This window comes from Cynocephalus volans, chromosome 1 (assembly GCF_027409185.1).
Source record: "Cynocephalus volans isolate mCynVol1 chromosome 1, mCynVol1.pri, whole genome shotgun sequence".
NCBI classification, from domain to species: Eukaryota; Metazoa; Chordata; class Mammalia; order Dermoptera; family Cynocephalidae; genus Cynocephalus; species Cynocephalus volans.
The window spans coordinates 27,673,353-27,691,686 of NC_084460.1; the positions used below are offsets into that span (position 1 = coordinate 27,673,353).

At 37.4% G+C, this 18,334-nt stretch overlaps 1 protein-coding gene across 1 annotated transcript; it reads right to left on the bottom strand.

Moving 5' to 3' along the window:
* Positions 1-780: 780 nt before the first annotated feature.
* On the bottom strand, positions 781-8,255 carry DEFB125 (defensin beta 125). The gene is made up of 2 exons (XM_063089011.1): positions 8,198-8,255; positions 781-1,145 (listed from the first exon to the last, which is right to left on the bottom strand). The coding sequence occupies exons 1-2, from the start codon at positions 8,253-8,255 to the stop codon at positions 781-783; spliced, it is 423 nt and encodes a 140-aa protein (XP_062945081.1).
* Between the last annotated feature and the right edge of the window lie 10,079 nt (positions 8,256-18,334).

Here is an 18,334-nt window from a genome sequence, read left to right on the forward strand (position 1 = left end):
TAGATACCTGTACACAACCAGCATTCGTGGACAAAATGGAGACTTGGTGAGGCTGCTATGAGACCACTATATAGTTCGAAGCTGAGCTTGTAAGTGGGCAGACCATTGGAAAGTTAAGCGGAATTTCTGATGCAGTTTTTAGTTTAATGTGATTGACTCACAAGGCAAGTCCCACTTTTAATTCTATCCAGTTAGATCAGTGCTTGTGCTGGATGAAAGAGTTCGTTTCTAACTCTAACTGGTTTAGTTACTAGCTAGAGCCTTAGACAAAATTTGACATCATGATGCAGAAAGGGATTTAGGATCAGAACTTATGATAAAGGATATGGGGCAGGAAAGGGAGCACTAATCTGGAACTTTCTCTCTATGTCCCTTTATATGTTTTTCTGTATGTGATAGGAGCAGGTGAGGCACTACTAAAGTCGTCTCAATCGTAATAGGCAGCTCCAACAGTGGCCTTCATTTTTGGTGGGGGGGGGGTAATGGAAAAATACACAGACACACAAGTTGACTTGAGATCAAAATTAGTCCATATATTTTAACGTATCAGAGGAAGACAAAGAATTTAAGCATGCTAAAGAGTATCCCTGTATCTTCTATACACTTCCTTCTACATATTTCTAATTGCAAGGTAACTGTCTTGGCAGTAGCGGTTATGTTCATCCCCAGGGTCATCCAATCTCCAAAGGAATTGTCCTGGTGAAATTAGTTCAGTAGAATTAGCTACACGGATATTATTTTCAGCAATATTTCTAGTTGTCTCATACCCAGAAGGAAATGTTAATTAACTGTAACAGTGCCCACCCCAGAAGGTGGTGGCATGGACTGGGAAGAAGTTATCTCAGAAGTACTCTCAGGAGAAATGATCTCAGTTCCTGTGGTTTCAGGCAAGTCAAATGTTACCATATCATCAGGCCTAGATATTGGGGAACCAGTAAAAGTATCTTCATCACTATAACCAAATGTTATATCCTCTTGTACGAGCCAGGGAAGTATTGGCCTTCGAGTGAAGTCGTGTGATATTACTATGGAAATGCAGCACGACAGCTTGTTCCTACAAAGAAGGATGTACCTCTCGTTATCTAAACATCGACTTCTGCAGCGCCCGATATTATTCTTCCAGCATTTTGTGGTTTCAAAACTAGCTGCGGGGAATAAAAAGTACATCAAAATTTTAACTCTAGCATCAACATAACAATTTTTCATTCATTTGAACATTCACAGCTACTGCCACTGCCATCTAAACTAACATGATGACAAATACTATAAGCCATTGAGAGAGAGAAACGAGACAAAAAAATGTATATTAAAAATTACGCATGTGCCATCAAAGAAATTGGGATGGAGGAAATAGAGGGAAAAGGTGGGAGAGGGAAGGAAGGAGGAAAAAAGAGGAAAAGAAAAAAAAAAAAAGAAAGAAAGCAAAAGAAAGAGGGCAGACATATTTAGAGCCGATAGTCAAGCCTAGACAAGAAGGATGAAATCGAGCCAGTAAGGCATAGAAGAGGCAAAGACTGTTTCGGGAAAGCGGAAGCAGATGCTCAGTCTCACTATTTAGGAAACTGCATAGAATATTTAAGGGACCTGAAGAAGTCTGACGGTTGTGAAGTGGAATGTGCAAAGAGCAACTGGAAGTAGTAGAGCCAGATTTCCCCATCCCTTTAGGTGAGATTAAGTGTTTTTATTTATTTTTTTCAGAACATAATGTGAGCTCATTGACTTACCTATGTTTTAGGTTAGTCTGGATTTCAAGTGGAGGTTAGATTAGGGACAAAAAGGAACAGAATCAGAGAGACGTGCTGGAGAGATCTTTTCTAAGTAAGATGTACAAATGGCTGAAACGGGGGTTGTCAGTTATTATAGAGAGAATAGGACAAATTAAGACATTATTGACTCTTTGGATAGAAGGTTAGGGGAATAGAGAAATCAAAATGAATTTCTAGATTTCTGAATTGAGGTAGAGGTGATTAGAAATACTTGCCACTTACAGAATGGCAAAAACTGAGGAAAGAACAAGATGTGGGGGAAGAGGAAAGGGTGGGCTCAAGTATTTTCTCTGGGGCATATAACATATGATATTCCTGAGATGTCGAGAAGGCAGTTGGGTATATCTGTGGGAGCACAGAAGAGAGGTCTCAACTCTAGATGTAAATTTGGAATCATTGATTATAGATAGTATTTAAAGCCACAGAAATGGATACACCATAGAGGATCAGAATAATATGAGAAAAGAGAGAGAGAGAATGAAATTCTGGTGAGTTTCAAGATTAAGAGATCAGACAAAAGGAAAAGACTTGAAAGGAACAAGCGGATAAGTCAGAACAAAACAGGAGAATGAGACACTAGAGTCTTAGTTTGGATTCTTCCAAACGCAGACCATGAGCAAAGATTTGAATATAATAGTTTAGATACAATTCCCCCTCAAAAAATCAGTGGGGAAATGGGAAAGTCAGGAAAGCAAGAAATCTAAGAGAAGGTGAATTATCAAACTAGTTACCACTGTGGTTGACCAGAGCACAATCCCATGGGGAAATCTAGCAGCCAGCCTATTAAACAAGCCCCAAAGTTATCCTACTTGTAGGTCAAAGCAACTGAAGTATTTACCCACCATCTTGCTAGCCCATAGTTGATAGATGATCCCAGAGCGAGCTGATAATTTCCTAACATTTTTGGATTGCCCTACGCAGGGGTGTTTTACAAGAACTCAGCAAAGTACTGGGGTTACTGGCAGTTGTAGGTCAGGCTGGTGTGCATGAAAATGGAAAATGCAAAAAGGATATAGGGAAAATTGTATCAGATATAACTAAACAAGAGAGGAGAATTTTTCTTAAAGGGAGGAGTGGCCATTTGTGATCAAACACTTGTGCTGCTGAGAGGCTGAGAAAGATGAAGGCAGAAATGTACCCATTGTGTTTAGCAGTATGAAGGTCTCTGGTAACCCTGAGGAGAGCAGTTTCAGAGTGATGTAAAGAAAAGAAATTAAATTGAAGTTGATTAAAATGTGAATGAGAGAGAAGACGATGTAGCCCCTGCAGACAAAAATCTTAAGAAGTTTAGCTGTGAGGAAGAAAAGAGAACTAGAGGTCTTATTGAAGGGCAATATAGGGTTGAGGGAGGGATTTCTGGCTTTGTTTTGAAGATCAAGAAATACAGAGCACATTTACAAGAAATTAAGAAGAAACAAGCAAAAGGGAGAAATTAGTAATGAATAGAATAATAAGATGACAGAAAGGCACAATCGATAAGGTGATGGGAATAAATTTACATAGGGCAGACTGACTTTTAGATGGACAAGACACATTTCCTAATTTATGGCTAGAGGGACAGAGGAGATGGGTACAAAAGCGTGCTGGTATGGATGTCAGCAGTGGTACAGTAAAAAAGCTCTTACTTGAATTTTTTAAATCAATCAAGTCATAAGCTGAGAGGGAGCACCATGTAGAGGAAAAGAGCTGGAGAATTAAAGACAAAGAAAGGTCAGTATAAAATAGTTGTCTATCTGGCTATAATGAAAAAGACTGTGAATAACAAATGCTGGCGAGGGTGTGGAGAGAAGGGAACACTCCTGCACTGTTGGTTGGACTGTAAATTGGTACAACCACTATGGAAAACAGTATGGAGGTTTCTCAAACAACTACAGATAGATCTTCCAAACGATCCAGCAATCCTACTTCTGGGTATATACCCAGAGGAATGGAAATAATCATGTTGAAGGGATACCTGCACTCCCATGTTCATCGCAGCTCTGTTTACAATAGCCAAGACATGGAACCAACCTAAATGTCCATCGATGGATGATTGGATAAGGAAACTGTGGTATATATGCACCATGGAATACTACTCTGCCATAAAAAAGAATGACATTCTCCCATTTGCAACAACATGGATGAGCCTGGAGAAACTTATGTTTCGTGAAATAAGCAAAGCACAGAGAGATAAATACTGCACGTACTCACTCATACGTGGGAGCTAAGAGAGAAAGACTGAAGGAAAGAAAGACCACAGTAGTGCATTGGACTTGCAGAGGGAGAGAACATTCCTTCGGCTACAAAGTGGATTGGGGGGGGAGGTAGAGGGAGGTTGGGGATAATTGGGTGGGGGACACAGGGTACAAATGCAATTTGTGGCGATGGGTGTATGCTGCCAGTATGAATCTGGCCCTCACATCATGGGCATGAGGGTTGACAATCAGCTTTGTATCTCATGAATATTCATATCCAATAAAAATAAATATAAAATAAGATAGAACAGCTGTCTAGGAAAGAGGGAAGGTTATCCCATAAAAGAAATGCAGTAGGATTTTTAAGCAGCATCATTCATTTGAGGGGTGAGGATATAAAGCTACATTAAAACTAATATGCTCCATTGTATGGTAATTTATCTAGTACGCTATATGATCATTTTTCTCAAGCCGTATTGCCTAAGGAGCATGTAGATACGTGTAGTCTAGGCAAAGAAGCCACTAGAGCGAAGGTTCTGTGGTAGAGGAAGCCTGGCATATATGTATGCAGGAGAGCAAGTAATTCTCAAGACAACCTTGAAGCTATAGCCACGCAGTCAACAAAGCTTTGAGCCCCTCCTAAGGTGCAGGCACCATCCTAGGCCCTTGAGGTACATCTGTGAACTAAACAGACAAAATCACATGGAGATTACTTTCTAGCAGGGGGAGATAGACAAGAAAAAGTAAGTACATTATCTTGCATTTGAGAAGGTGATAAATAGTTTGCAGAGAGAAAGGAGAATCGATTTAAGGGCAATTCGAGTATCATGGGAGCAGATTGCAGTTTATTAAACAGCAGTTAGCACAGGTCTGTGTGACAATGTGATGATTAAACAACATGAAGGAGCTAAAAGAGTTACCCATACCAGTATTTGGGGCAAATGCAATCTAAGCATAGGAAACAAACAGAGCTCCATGGGTTGATTAAGTCTGGCATGTTTGAGGCAGAACATTAGGGCCAGCGTGGCTGTAGGGGAGTGAGCAAGGACTGTATTAGTAGAAGATGAAGTAAAGAAGGTCAAAAGAACCAGATCAGGAGGGGCCAGGTGGGTCACTGTAAAAACTCTGGTTATTGCTCTCAGTGAAGAGGGGTCCACTGCAGAGTTTTCAGCAGAAGTGCGTGATCTGACTTCCAAGGTAAGTGGATCACACACTATGCTGTCTTAACAATAGACTATAGGAGGCAAGAGTGGAAGGGCAGAGTCCTACAAAAAAGCTACAGCAGTAATACAGGTGAGAGATGATGGTAACTTGAATCAGAACGGTAGCAGTGGTAGTGGTGAGAGCAGCTGAATTCTGGATATAATTTGCAGGTAGATGTAATAGACTTCTGACAGAGATGGGTGTCAGAAATAGAAATATCAAAGATAATTCCAAGTATTTGGCTTAAGCAATAGAATAACGGCAATGGGAGTAATCCATAACCGAGAGTATTTTTTTTAAGAGTGACAACAGTCATTTTTCCACATCTCTTTATTCTGGAATTGTTACATTGTTAGGACATATACCCTCCAGCACCAATATCTCAAAATTCTAAAATTAAAAAATATGAATAACAATTGTATGTTTTCAGGCAGAAAATTCATTTAGCCAAAAGATTATTCCATGTGTGAATTCTCTGTAAAACATACCAGATATAGAATCAGCTAGCATCACTTAAATACATCTATTGATAGCAGTCCATTGATGGACAGCTTGGCTTGATAAAAAGTTGCTTCACAAAATATCAGGTGCTATCTCACCCGAAAACACATAACATAAAGTTCAGAGAAACTAAATAGTTAAATTTCAAAACAGAACCTATAATGGAAAACAAAAATAAAAATCTATAAATCAACAGAATTAAAACACCCCAAAATAAAGGAAAAAATAGGCAGAAAAAGATGATTTTGTAGAAATGTTAAAATATACAATAAGTTTATATTTGAAGTTTAACTTTTCCATTACTCAGATATAAATAAAAATTAAATATTTAGATATAATCTTTTATTTATAAGACTTACAAATATTCATAAACTAATAATACATTAGACAGAAAAAAGTATATTTCTAGGAATTTTATCTGGAATGACTTATGTATAAGAAAGATAATATTAGCCATCCTTGTATATAAGACATAAACACGCTTATTTATGCAAAAACAATTTGGATAAGTAATTTAACACAGCATCCATTCTACAAAATTTTATTTAATCATTGAAAATACAGTTTTTGAAAAATATTTAGTAGATGGGAAAATACTAATGATGTAATAGAAAATTTATAAATACACATTTTTGTTCAAATGATAAACAAGGAAACTGAGGGAAGGCAACAAGCAAAACCTTATTTTTACTGCTTTACAATTTCCAAACTTTCCAAACCTTCAACAGATAGTCCATATTCAGAAATGGATATAGATATTAATTCTTTAACTCACTTATTACATCGGCATGTGAAGCAAGATATAAGATTATAGGCATATGTATATCAATTTCACAGAACTGAGGAAGATCTAAGCAAAATATAATACTTCCAAATTTGACTAGTCAATTCTTTTAGTACATAAAGACTACTAAGAATCAATAAGCAGGTGTTCAGAAATCTAATAAAATAGATGTTCAAATTCATTTTTTTTTAATTTAATTTTTTTTTGGTTTAAATATAATTTTATTATTTTTTTTATTTTTATTTTTTTTTGCTTTCAAAATGTTCTTGACTTTTTTTTTTATTTTTTATTTTTTTTTAATTTTATTTTGTCGATATACATTGTAGCTGATTATTGCTCCCCATCACCAAAACCTCCCCCCCTCCCCCCCTCCCCCCCAACAATGTCCTTTCTGTTTGCTTGTCATATCAATTTCAAATAATTGTGGTTGTTATATCTTCTTCCCCCCCCCCCCGGTTTTCAAATTCATTTATAATTAAAGTGCGATAAATTCAAACAACAAGACACCATTTTCACATATCAGATTGTAAAACTTGGAAGAATGTAATAGAAAAAAAGGACTGATGAGCATATGGGAAGTTGACACTCACAATTGGTGGTAAGAATAAAAAGTAGCCTTTTTGGTGTGTGGTTGACAATCTGTGTGTGTGTGTTTGTGCGTGTGCGGGGGGGTTTATGTTATGTCCAGTTATAAATGAAAGAAACATATATTTGATTACAAATTTTCCTTGCTGAATTGTTTGTGATAATTAAAGACCTGTTTCCCAGCAGTAGCAGAGCAATTAAAGTAAGGAGATTCACTCCTCCCCCCTAAAGTTTTATGTCTCAATTAAAAATAATGAACTAGATTTATGTATTGGTAAGAAGTCTCTAAGATATATTGCTACCGCATTGCAGGACAGTCTACATGGCTCATTTACGATTTAATATTTAAAAATCTAAAAGGTATACATGTAAATCTATATGTTTGTATCTTCTAGGATGTACAAGGAATTGGTAACATTGATTGATTCTGAAGGGGAGGACTGAAGATCTGGTATTCTTGTACAGAATATTTCTCCTTTCCTTAAGCCCATATAAACCTATCAACTAATTTCTTGACACATAAATCAATTAAAGTATTATTTTTCAATAAAAAACAGGTAATTTTCAAAAGTAGCACTATTAAAAGAGGGAACGAGCTCTTTACATTGCTCTAAAATCAAAAGCTCCCATCGGTCACTAGTTTTTCCACCCTGTCTTCACTCCACTTATCCGCATTTCCACCCCAAACTTACATGTTGTCTCTTTCACATGATAGCTTTGCAGAATCTAGAAACAGTGTCAATGGACTTGTTCACCCTATCTAAGAATGAGAAAATGAGGGCCTCCCTCTGAAGGCACTTTCAGGACAAAGAAGAATTCCAGAGATGAACTAACAGGATACAACGATGAAATAGGTACTACAATGACATAACCAAAACAGAAGTGAAGTGAGGCTGAGCTAACATGGGGAAGATACAGAAAGAGACAGTGGGGGTGGCTCAGGGCATTGAGGAATTTTTTGCCTTTGGAGAAATGTCCCCCAGGACACCTCGGCTTGCTACATGCCTGTGACAGAAAGATTCTCAAAGGTGGGGCATGCAGCTTCCAAAAGAACGGCATTGCTGCTGCTCTTTATTGGCCCAGTGCTTTTCCTGTAACCTCTCATTTCCCCTCAAGATACTGGGGGAGCCCAAGAGCAACAACTCATCTTAGTTTCATCACCCCTAGTATTAGGGTTCTATTACCTTTGGTCACCTGAGTTAGCACCCCACAGATAATGATGGCCAGCATCAGGAGATTCATGGCTACCGGGAGAGAGGCAGCTCTGTGTCCTGAGCAATCCAGAACACTTTGCACAGCTAGGACTCTAAGTGCACATCATGGGTGATGAACCAGAAAGGGGGAGAAGGACATGCCACCCAGATCACCAGACCATTAATTTGAGCACTGAGTGTGCATGACACGATAATGCTTGGTTCCAGAAATTATTAGAGAAAACTGAAAACTTAAGACATGAGTTACAATTCTATAGAAATGTAAAGTCTGAGAAAAGAACTCCCAGAAGGAAGTCTTCCTTAACTCTAAATGAGGTCAATTTCTTTCTTTCTTTCTTTCTTTTTTTTTTTTTGTTTTTGATATAAAGATGACTGGTAAGGGGATCTTAACACTTGACTTGATGTTGTCAGCACCACGCTCTCCCAAGAGAGCTACGGGCCAGCCCTAGATGAGGTCAATTTCTTCTCCTCTGTCCATAGGCAGCATCTTGCGTGCATCCAATGACAGCAGAATGGGTAAAGATACTGCTTGTGGCAGAGCAATAGCTCATGACATCCCGCACAGTATTCAGCTTTTCTTCTGAGTGATCACCCCAGCATTAATCCCTGTGAAACAAGGAAGACAGTTTTTAACTGTTAAGTTCCTAAATTCACTGGTTTTGAGACAGAGGGATTTGGAATAGGGAGTGAAACAGGAAAACAGGTTTTATTGATGCTCTTCCTTAACCCATCAACTCTTTCCCCCCATTCAGAGATAGAAATAAGAAAATATTAAGAGAGAGGAAACATTTTAAAAGGAACCAAAAGAGAGGTTCGATGTAAAATTGCGTCCCCTTACCAAAAAAGAGAAACACAGAAGGCATTTGTGAAACTGTCCAGCAGAGGTGATCAGCACTTAATCTCCTGGGGAAGTTTGCTAAGTTGCATCTCTCCCAGATATATTTAACACCACTAGATACCAAGGAAAGAAAAAAAAATATGGAAAAAAAAATGCAGGTGATGTATCTCAGCAGGAGAGGGTAGAGACTCTCCCCCTTTGTACATTTAGAATGTTACTGAGTTTTGTTTTGTGTTTAAGTACAAGAAGTTTCTAATGTTCTCATCTGTTGGGGATGTACTGGTGGAGTTCAAGAAGTGGAATGAAGAATTAAGTGGTACTATGGTTCGAATGAATGTATTTACATGTGAAAATCACGTGAATTTGGGGGGCTAGGTGAGAAATGCTATGGTTTGCATGTGTTCTCCAAAAGTTCATGTGCTGGAAACTTAATCCCCACTGTAACAGTGTTAAAGAGGGTGGGAATCTGACTATGGTATTTGCAAGGTAGGGCCTTTAAGAGGTGGTTGGATCATGAGGACTATACCCTCATGAATGGATTAATCCATTCATGGATTAATGGTTTAGTAGTTTATCGGGGAGTAGACAGGAGGCTTTATAAGGAGAGGAAGAAAGCATGAGGAAATGTGCTCTTGCTCAGCCCTCACCATGTGATTGCTTGCGTCACCACAGGACTCTGTAGAGAGTCCGCACCAAAAAGAAGGCCCTCACCAGATGTGTCCTCTGGATCCTGGACTCCCCAGCCTCCCGAACTGTAAGAAATAAACTCATTTTCTTATAAATTACCCAGTTTTGGGTATTCTGTTATAAGCAACAGAAAACTATTACAGGAGGCATATAAGGGGAAATCAGGAACCTGATTAAGAATTTTTGTGGAGATAAGACAAGTGACTCCACATTTGATAGATGCAAAGTGAACTGCCAGATTAGCGATCAGAGGGAAGGTATCGATTAGTTACAATAAGATCAAGAGTGTTAGAAAAGTACATGGCAGCACATGGGTGTTCACAAACCACCCAGGTTTCACCTACTTGAGACAGCATTGAATACCATCAATTCTTTGAAAATCATAGAAATTTAAGGGCAGTGACCATAGAGCTTTCCTTCCATGGATTAGCTCAGGCAAGGCAGAGGTGGTTACCCCACTTCTGTACATCTGGTTTTGTTAGTGCACACATTTTCTCCCTGCCACTGAGGAATAAGGTGGGACAGGGAATAATTGGGATGGGGTGAAGTCACATGAGGATAAGGAAGGAGAAAGAGAAGGCCTATGTGGTGTTAAATTCTCTGTCACTAAGAAAATAATTATTAATGATTCTTAGTAATCTCTGCATAAAACCAATGGAATTGACTGACTCTACTTAAAAATATTAATGAAAATAGAGGCTCAGGGCCAAGAAAATTAGATCTGTTTACAAAATAGATTTCTTGGTTATACAGCTTATCCCTGTGTGAAATTTCTGTATTTTAACTGAATTTCTTAATCTTATCACTCTTTTTCACAAGCCTGTATTATCTACATCTCTCTGTGCACTCTAATCATAGCAGAGGCATACACTGCTTGTTAAATGAAAACACCGCTTTTATCCTGAGTCATATATGTATATAGGCATACTTTATCATCAGTGTTCTGGAAAGGATCTTCTAGATAATCTTAGATTGGATATCACACTCACGGCATACGTGATGCCTCTGCCCATTTCTGTGGCCAAGGCAGGCACCCTGTTTAATCACAGAACTCCTTCTCATTGAGGCTCGGCATAATTTCAGATCCTGTTCAGGAATGTTGGCATTTTTATCACCTATGACCTAAGCCCAGCTTCCGCCTTACAGGTGGGCAAATTGAGGTCTAAGTAAAGGCCTCAGTGTGATTATCTAATGTGATCCAGGCTGCTTGTATGAGCCACGGCCAGAGAGAAAACCTAATCCTAACTCCTCATTTTACAAATGAGCACATTCAGTCCTCAAGAAGGAAAATAGTTTGCTCAAAAGTAAAGTAATATGCCCATGGTCACACAGTTCAAGATCATGAAGCAAGACTGTTTCGTTCCAATGGAGAAAATTATTTGCCCAGATAAGTGTGTGTGTGTTGGGGGGGAGGGACTAAACACAGAAAGAAGCAGTGATAATGACAGAAAATGCCCAGAAGTTACCACAGCATTCTGAGAAGGGATCAAACCAGTGAATTTTGTGCATGTGCCATGGCAGTAGCATTAGTAAGTATGATCATATTCTCAACTTCTCTAGACGTGCATCTGCCCTCTAGAAATATCATTAAGTAGTTGGGATGACCAAATGTTTGGGTATAAGCTGTTTGGAGACTAAAGATTGGGTGGCCTATGGATCTGAGACAGCCTTAGATAAGAATTTCTTTCTTCCTTTTTCTACCAATGAACCATGCTTTCAGTTCTTTAACAACTTCATTTTGGTGTTTTTCAAAAGGTAATTCTGGAGACACTTTTTTTTTTTTTTACCTAAAATTGCATTACAGCATCTTCACGTTTAAGGTATAGACAGGCAAACAAATGCATATATTCTTTATTTTCCCTTTACTGTGATGCTACATGAATCCCTGCAGTATAATTTTATGCAACCTGACACCAAAACTTTCCAGAACACTTAGGTGCCACTGTCCTTATTGATAGTGACTTAGATAAACATGTTTATATATTACCTAAACTGGATATTAAAACTTTTTGGTCCCTTTTAGTTTTGAGCACTTGCTATGTACTAAATGAATGCTAAGTTTATCCACATTCTTCGTCTCATTCAATCCTTTTCAATAAACCCACAATTGGGCACTGTTTTTATCCCAGCTTAAGGATGAGATGCTAAAGCAGAGATAAGTTAAATAACTCACATAGTCACACAACAGTAGTAAAGCAAGGATTTGTACCCATGCAAAGATTACATGTGCTATATCTTTGCACTACGCAACCATCAAGGTCATGCCTATAACCATTCATTGTGGGAGTGAAGTATTACAATCACAGAGCAAATTGAATGAGACTATAGTTGTTGAATATATGATATCATGCAAAAATGTTCTCACGTATTAAGTCATTAGTAAATTTTTTTTTTCTTAACTGGACTAGAAATATCATATCACTGGTGATCATGATGTTCTGAGACTTCAACACAATTAAATTTCTTGATTTTTTCTGCTGAGCTGCCCTAACTATTCCCTGTCCTAGCTACATTACCCTGATTTTGTGGACTCCACAGTTCTAAAACTAGAGGTAGGGGTTAGGAGTAGAGATACCTTCTTGACATAACAGATAAGGTTACAGCAGCAAAAGAATGTGAGATGTGTAAGTCCTTCTTAAGTTGGGCAACTTGTACAGCATTGAATATACTCTCCCTTGCTAGTGGGATAACAAAAAAGGAAGCATTCATGCACGTGCACGTGTGTGTGCATGCCCACATGTCGGGTCAGGGATATTACTTGGATGCAAATTAGAATGCCTTGTATCTGTGAGCTATTCCTATGTAACAAGCCACTGCAAAATTCAGTGTCATATAACAATAAGAAATTGTTCCTGATGTGTTTTCATTAAATTGAGAGATACTTGACTATATATATTTGCGGGGTACAGAATTGAATATCAATACATGTGTACAACATGTGGTGATCAAATCAGCATAGTTAGTATACTCATGTTTACAAAATGTAATCAATCTTTGTGACCCTTAACTAATTTCTCACTAACCCCCTTCCCCCTCCTCCCTTCCCACTTCTAATAACCACAGTTCTGTTCTTTTTTTTTGAAAGTTCAGTGTATTATTGTGATTGTCTTTCTTTCTTTTCTTTATTTGAGCTCCCACTTATGAGTGAGGATATGTGGTATTTCTCTTTCTCTGCCTGGCTTACTTCACTTAACATAATTTTCTATAAGTTCATCCACGTTGCCATGAATGGCAGAATTTCATTCATTTTTATGGCAGAGTAGTAGTCCATCGAATATATATACCACATTTTCCTTATCCAGTCATCTGTCAATGGACATTTAGGTTGATTCCAACTCTTGGCTATTGTAACTAGAGCTGCAATAAACATGGGAGTGCAGGGATCCCTTCAACATGATGATTTCCATTCCTCTGGGTATATACCCAGCAGTGGGATTGCTAGATCATATGGCAGTTCCACCTGTAGTTGTTTGAGTAACCTCCATACTGTTTTCTATAATGGCTGAACTAATTTACAGTCCCTCTGACAGTGTAGGAGTGTTCCCCTTTCTCTGCATCCTCGCCGGCATTTGTTATTCTCTGTCTGTTTGATAACAGCCAGTCTAACTTTCTGATGTTTTTGTGTTGCCTACGTTAGCTCTTTTTCAATAGGGCTTGTGTTTGTGTGGTTGCTAGTTGGGTTTGCACCAATGGGGGCTGTGCTCCAGGCTGGGATTTGTTGTTCTGCTCCACATATTTTCATTCTTCTTGTGACAGTAGGGTGGCCTAGCATATCCTCCTCAGGGCTATGGAAGAAGCAAAAAGAGGGTAAACTGAAACATGCAAGGCCTCTGGAGTACTAGGTGTGGAACTGACCCACATCTACCTTACTCCATTGTCCAAGGCAAGTGACATGGACAAATCCAGAATAAAATAGGAGGTCTCTACAGAGTTACATAGGTAAAGGTGTGAATCCAAGATGTGGTGAAAAATTTGGGTCATGAATTTACTCTAAAACAACAATTTTTCTGGTTTAAACAAAAAACATCAAAAAATATATTAGAGTTATAGAATGATAAAGTGGCATCTTACCTTAATTTTGACTTTCCTGTTCTAATGTGAAATGAGATTTAACATGACATACAGTTGAACAATAACATGAATGATATCTGAGCTCTGGTTAGAAACAATAGAGGACAGAGGACAATAGAATATCTTTTTTTCTTTATTAATATTTTATTATACACATGAAGGTATTTCATAATATTCATGGCAATGTTGTTTTATCTTTTATTATTATTCATATTTAATTTTTTGTTTTAACATTTACTTGTACATATTTGTGGGGTACAGTGTGTTGTTTCAATACATGCGTATACAGCACAATGATTCACTGAGGGTAGACGGCATAGTTTTGTCCCCATCAGTCCACCACTGCTCCCCCACCCCACCCTTCCTCCCGTTCTGGTCTCCGGTAACCATTATTCTACTCTCTACTTTCATGAGGACCACTTTTTTTTTTTTAATTCCATATATGAGTGAGATCATATAGTACTTCTCTTTCTGTTCCTGGCTTACTTTACTTAACAGGATGGTTTCCAGTTTCATTCATGTTGCAGCAAATGACAGGATTTCATTTTTTAAAAAATAATTGAATATTATTTCATTGTGTATATATACCATAGTATTTTATCCATTCATCTGTTGATGGGCATTTAGATTGATTTCATCTCTTGGCTATTGTGTATAGCATTGTGATGTACATGGGAATGCAGGTGTCTTCTCAATATATTGATTTCATTTCTTTTGAGTATATACCCATTAGTGGGATAGCTGGCTTGTAAGGTAGATCTATTTTTAGTTCTCTGAGGAAACTCCATACAGTTTTTCACAAAGACTGTATTAATTTTCATTCTAACCAACAGTGTACAGAGTTTTCCTTATTCTCTGCATCCTTGTCAGCATTTGTTATTGTCTCTCTTTTTGATAATAGCCATTCTAAATGGAGTGAGATATATCTTATTGTGACTACAATTTGCATTTTCCTGATGATTAGTGATGTTGAGCATTTTTTCATATTGCCCATTGGCCATTTGTATGTCTTGTTTTGAGAAATGTGTGTTCAGGTCCTTTGCCCATTTTAAAAATTGGGTTATTAGGTTTTTTGGTTTTGTTTGTTTGTTTGTTTTGCTGTTGAGTTCTTTGAACTGCTTATATATTCTGGATTTTAACCCCTTGTCTGATGTGTAGTTTGCAAACATTTTCTCCCATTCTGTAGATTGTCTTTTCATTTTGTTGACTATGTCCCTTGCTGTGCAGAAGTATTTTGGTTTGATGAAGTCCCATTTGCTTTAGTTGCCTATGCCTTTTGAAGTATTGTCCAAAAAAGTGCTGCTTACTCCCATCATGTGTAATGTTTCCCCTATGTTTTATTCTGGGAATTCTATAAGTTTAGGACTTTAACCCATTTTGAGTTGATTTTTGTGTGTGGTGAGAGATAAGGGTCTGGTTTTAATCTTCTGTATGTGGATATCCAGTTTTTCAGCACCATTTACTGAAGAGGATGTCCTTTCCTCAGTGTATATTTTCAGCTCCTTTGTAGAAAATCAGTTGGCTGTAAATGTATGGGTTCGTTTCTGGGCTTCCTATTCTGTTCCAATGGTCTATTTGTCTGTTTTAATACCAGTATCCTGCTGTTTTGGTTACTATAGCTTTGCAGTATATTTTGAAGTCAGGTAGTGTGATGCCTCCAACTTTGTTCTTTTTGTTCAAAATTGCATTCACTATGCAGGGTCTTTTGTGGTTCCACACACATTTTAAGGTAATTTTTTGTATTTCTGTGAAAAATGTCATTGGTATTCTGATAGGAATTGTGTTGAATATGTAGAATGTTTTGGGTAATATGGGCATTTTGATGATGTTAATTCTTCCAATCCATGAATATGGGCTATCTTTCTATTTATTTGTGTCTTCTTCTATTTTTTTTTAACCAATGTTTTATAGTTTTTATTGCAGAGGTCTTTCACCTCCTTGGTTAAATTTACTCCTAGGTATTTCTTTTTTTAAAAAAAATAAATATTATGAATGGAATTACTTTCTTGATTTCTTCTTTAGCTATTTTGTTATTGGATACTATAGGTTAAATGTGTTCCCCAAAAGTTCATGCATCAGAAACTTGTCCCCCATTGTAACAGTGTTAAGAGGGTGGGAAATCCAATTATGGTATTTGAAAGGTGGGGCACTTAAGAAGTGATTAGACTGTGAGGCTTGTGCTCTTGTGAGTGGATTGATTCATTCATGGAGTAATGGGCATGGTTCTGATGGCTTTAAAAGGAAAAGTAAGTGAGAAGATAGTTCACTCTTGCTTAGGCCATTCTTGCTATGTGACACCCTGGTCACCAGGGGACCCTGTAGAGAGTTCCCACACAGACGAAGGCCCTCACAAGGGCCACCTGGACTGCAGATTTCCCAGCCTTCAAACTGTAAGAAAAAAAAACTTCTTTTTGAAATAATTACCTAGTTTCAGGTATTCTGTTATAAGCAACAGGAACAGGCTGATTTTTTTTTTCTTTTCTTTTTTTTTGAAAACAAAATGATGAAAAAAAAAGAAAAAAAAAGGCTGATTTTTTTGATTTAGACAGTTATGTCACCTATAAATGGGGACCATTTCCTTTCTTCCTTTCCAATCTGTAAGCCTTTCCTATTCATTTTTCTTCTCTGACTGCATATTTTTAAATAACCTGTCTTTGAGTTCAAAACTTTTATTCTTCTGCTTGAATAACTCTGCTATTGATACTCTCATTACATTTTCTATTTTATTCTTAATATTTTTTAGCTCAAGAATTTCTGTTTGTGTTTTTTTCTTATGATTTCAATCTCTTTGTCGAATCTCTAATTTTGTTCATTTACTGTGTTTCTGATATTGTTTAGTTACTTATACTTTCTTGAAGTTAGCTAAGCTTCCTTCAAACATTTATTTGGAGATCTTTGTCAGGAATTTCACAGATCTTCATCTCTTTGGAGTCAGCTATTGGGAAATTACTGTGTTCTTTTGGTAGTGATGTGTCTCCTTGGTTTTTGTTGTTGTTGTTTTGGTTTGGTTTTTGTTTGTTTGTTTGTTTCTTGTTGCCTTACATTGATGTCTGTGCATTTGATGGCACAGTTACCCTCTGCATTCTTAATGGGCTAATTTGGTGTGGATATTTCTTTTTCTTTGGGTGTGTGTGCAAGGGCGCTTGCTGGGTGGGTGCAGTGGTCCTGGCCCGAGTGACAATGTAGTTTTTTCTGTGCAGCTGTCAGCTGAGGTCAGTGTTTACAATGATTTCAGGTGTCCTCCATGGCTAATTGTGTGGATGTTTGCAGTGGTAGCAAGTGCTGTTGGGGTCCTTAGGGGTGATGGATGCTAACATTCTCTTTATCTCTTTTTCTCCCCCCAAGGAGATTGTGGCTGAGGGGTTTTCTCATGGCACTGGTCCGGCTCATGGGACTGGGTATAATTTTCATGATATATTAAATAGTGTGGGACTAAATATCCTTGCATTTTCATGATCTTGGAGGTAAAGTATTCTTTTGTTTACTATTAAGTATAAAGTTAGCTGTAGGTATTTTGAAATGTTTGTTAGAAAGTTCAGAAAGTTTCCTTTCACTGTTAGTTTCCTGAGACTTTTTAAAATCGTGAATATATATACACACATACAATTTATTTAAATGATATTTATGAATCAATGGGTATAAACATGTAATTTTCTTCTTCCTGTTAATTAAATAAGTGGTACTGATTAATTTTAAATTTTCTAAAATTATGGTATGACATACATAAGAATCTCTGTTTTATGCATTTTTAAACATACAATTGTGTGGAATTAACCACATTCACATTCACAATGCTGTGTAACTACTACCTCTACCTATTTTCAAAAATTTTTCATCATCCTAAACATAAATTCTGTACCTATTAAACAATAAATTCTCATTCCTTCCCACTCATTTCTGGTAATCTCTCATCTAGTTCTTTCTCTGAAAATTTTTTCTGCTTTTAATTTATTTTCTTAATTGACCCATGATAGTTGTATATATTTATGGAGTACAATATTATATTTTGGTACATTTATACTGTGTGTAATGATCATATTATAGTGGTTAGCATATCCATCACCGCAAACATTTGCCAGCTCTTGATGTTGAGAATTTCCAACATCCTCTCAACTATCTACTTGAAGTTATACAATAATCTGCTGCTAACTGTAGTCTCTCTGTATCGCTATAGAACACTATATCTTACTGTTTCTATCTCTTTAAAATTTTGCATTCATTGACTGCTTTCTCCCTATCTGCCCCTTTCTCCTCCCCCCAACTTCTTACTAGTCTCCAGCAATAAAAGGATTCATCCATCAAGAAGACATAACAATCATAAATGTATATGCACCCAATGTCAGAGCAGCCAGATTTATAAAGCAAACTCTAGTAGACCTAAAGAGAGAGATAGACACTAATACCATAATAGCAGGGGACCTGAACCCCACTATCAATATCAGACAGATCATCTAGGCAAAGAATCAGTAGAGAAACACAAGATCTAAACAACACTCTAGACCAATTGGACT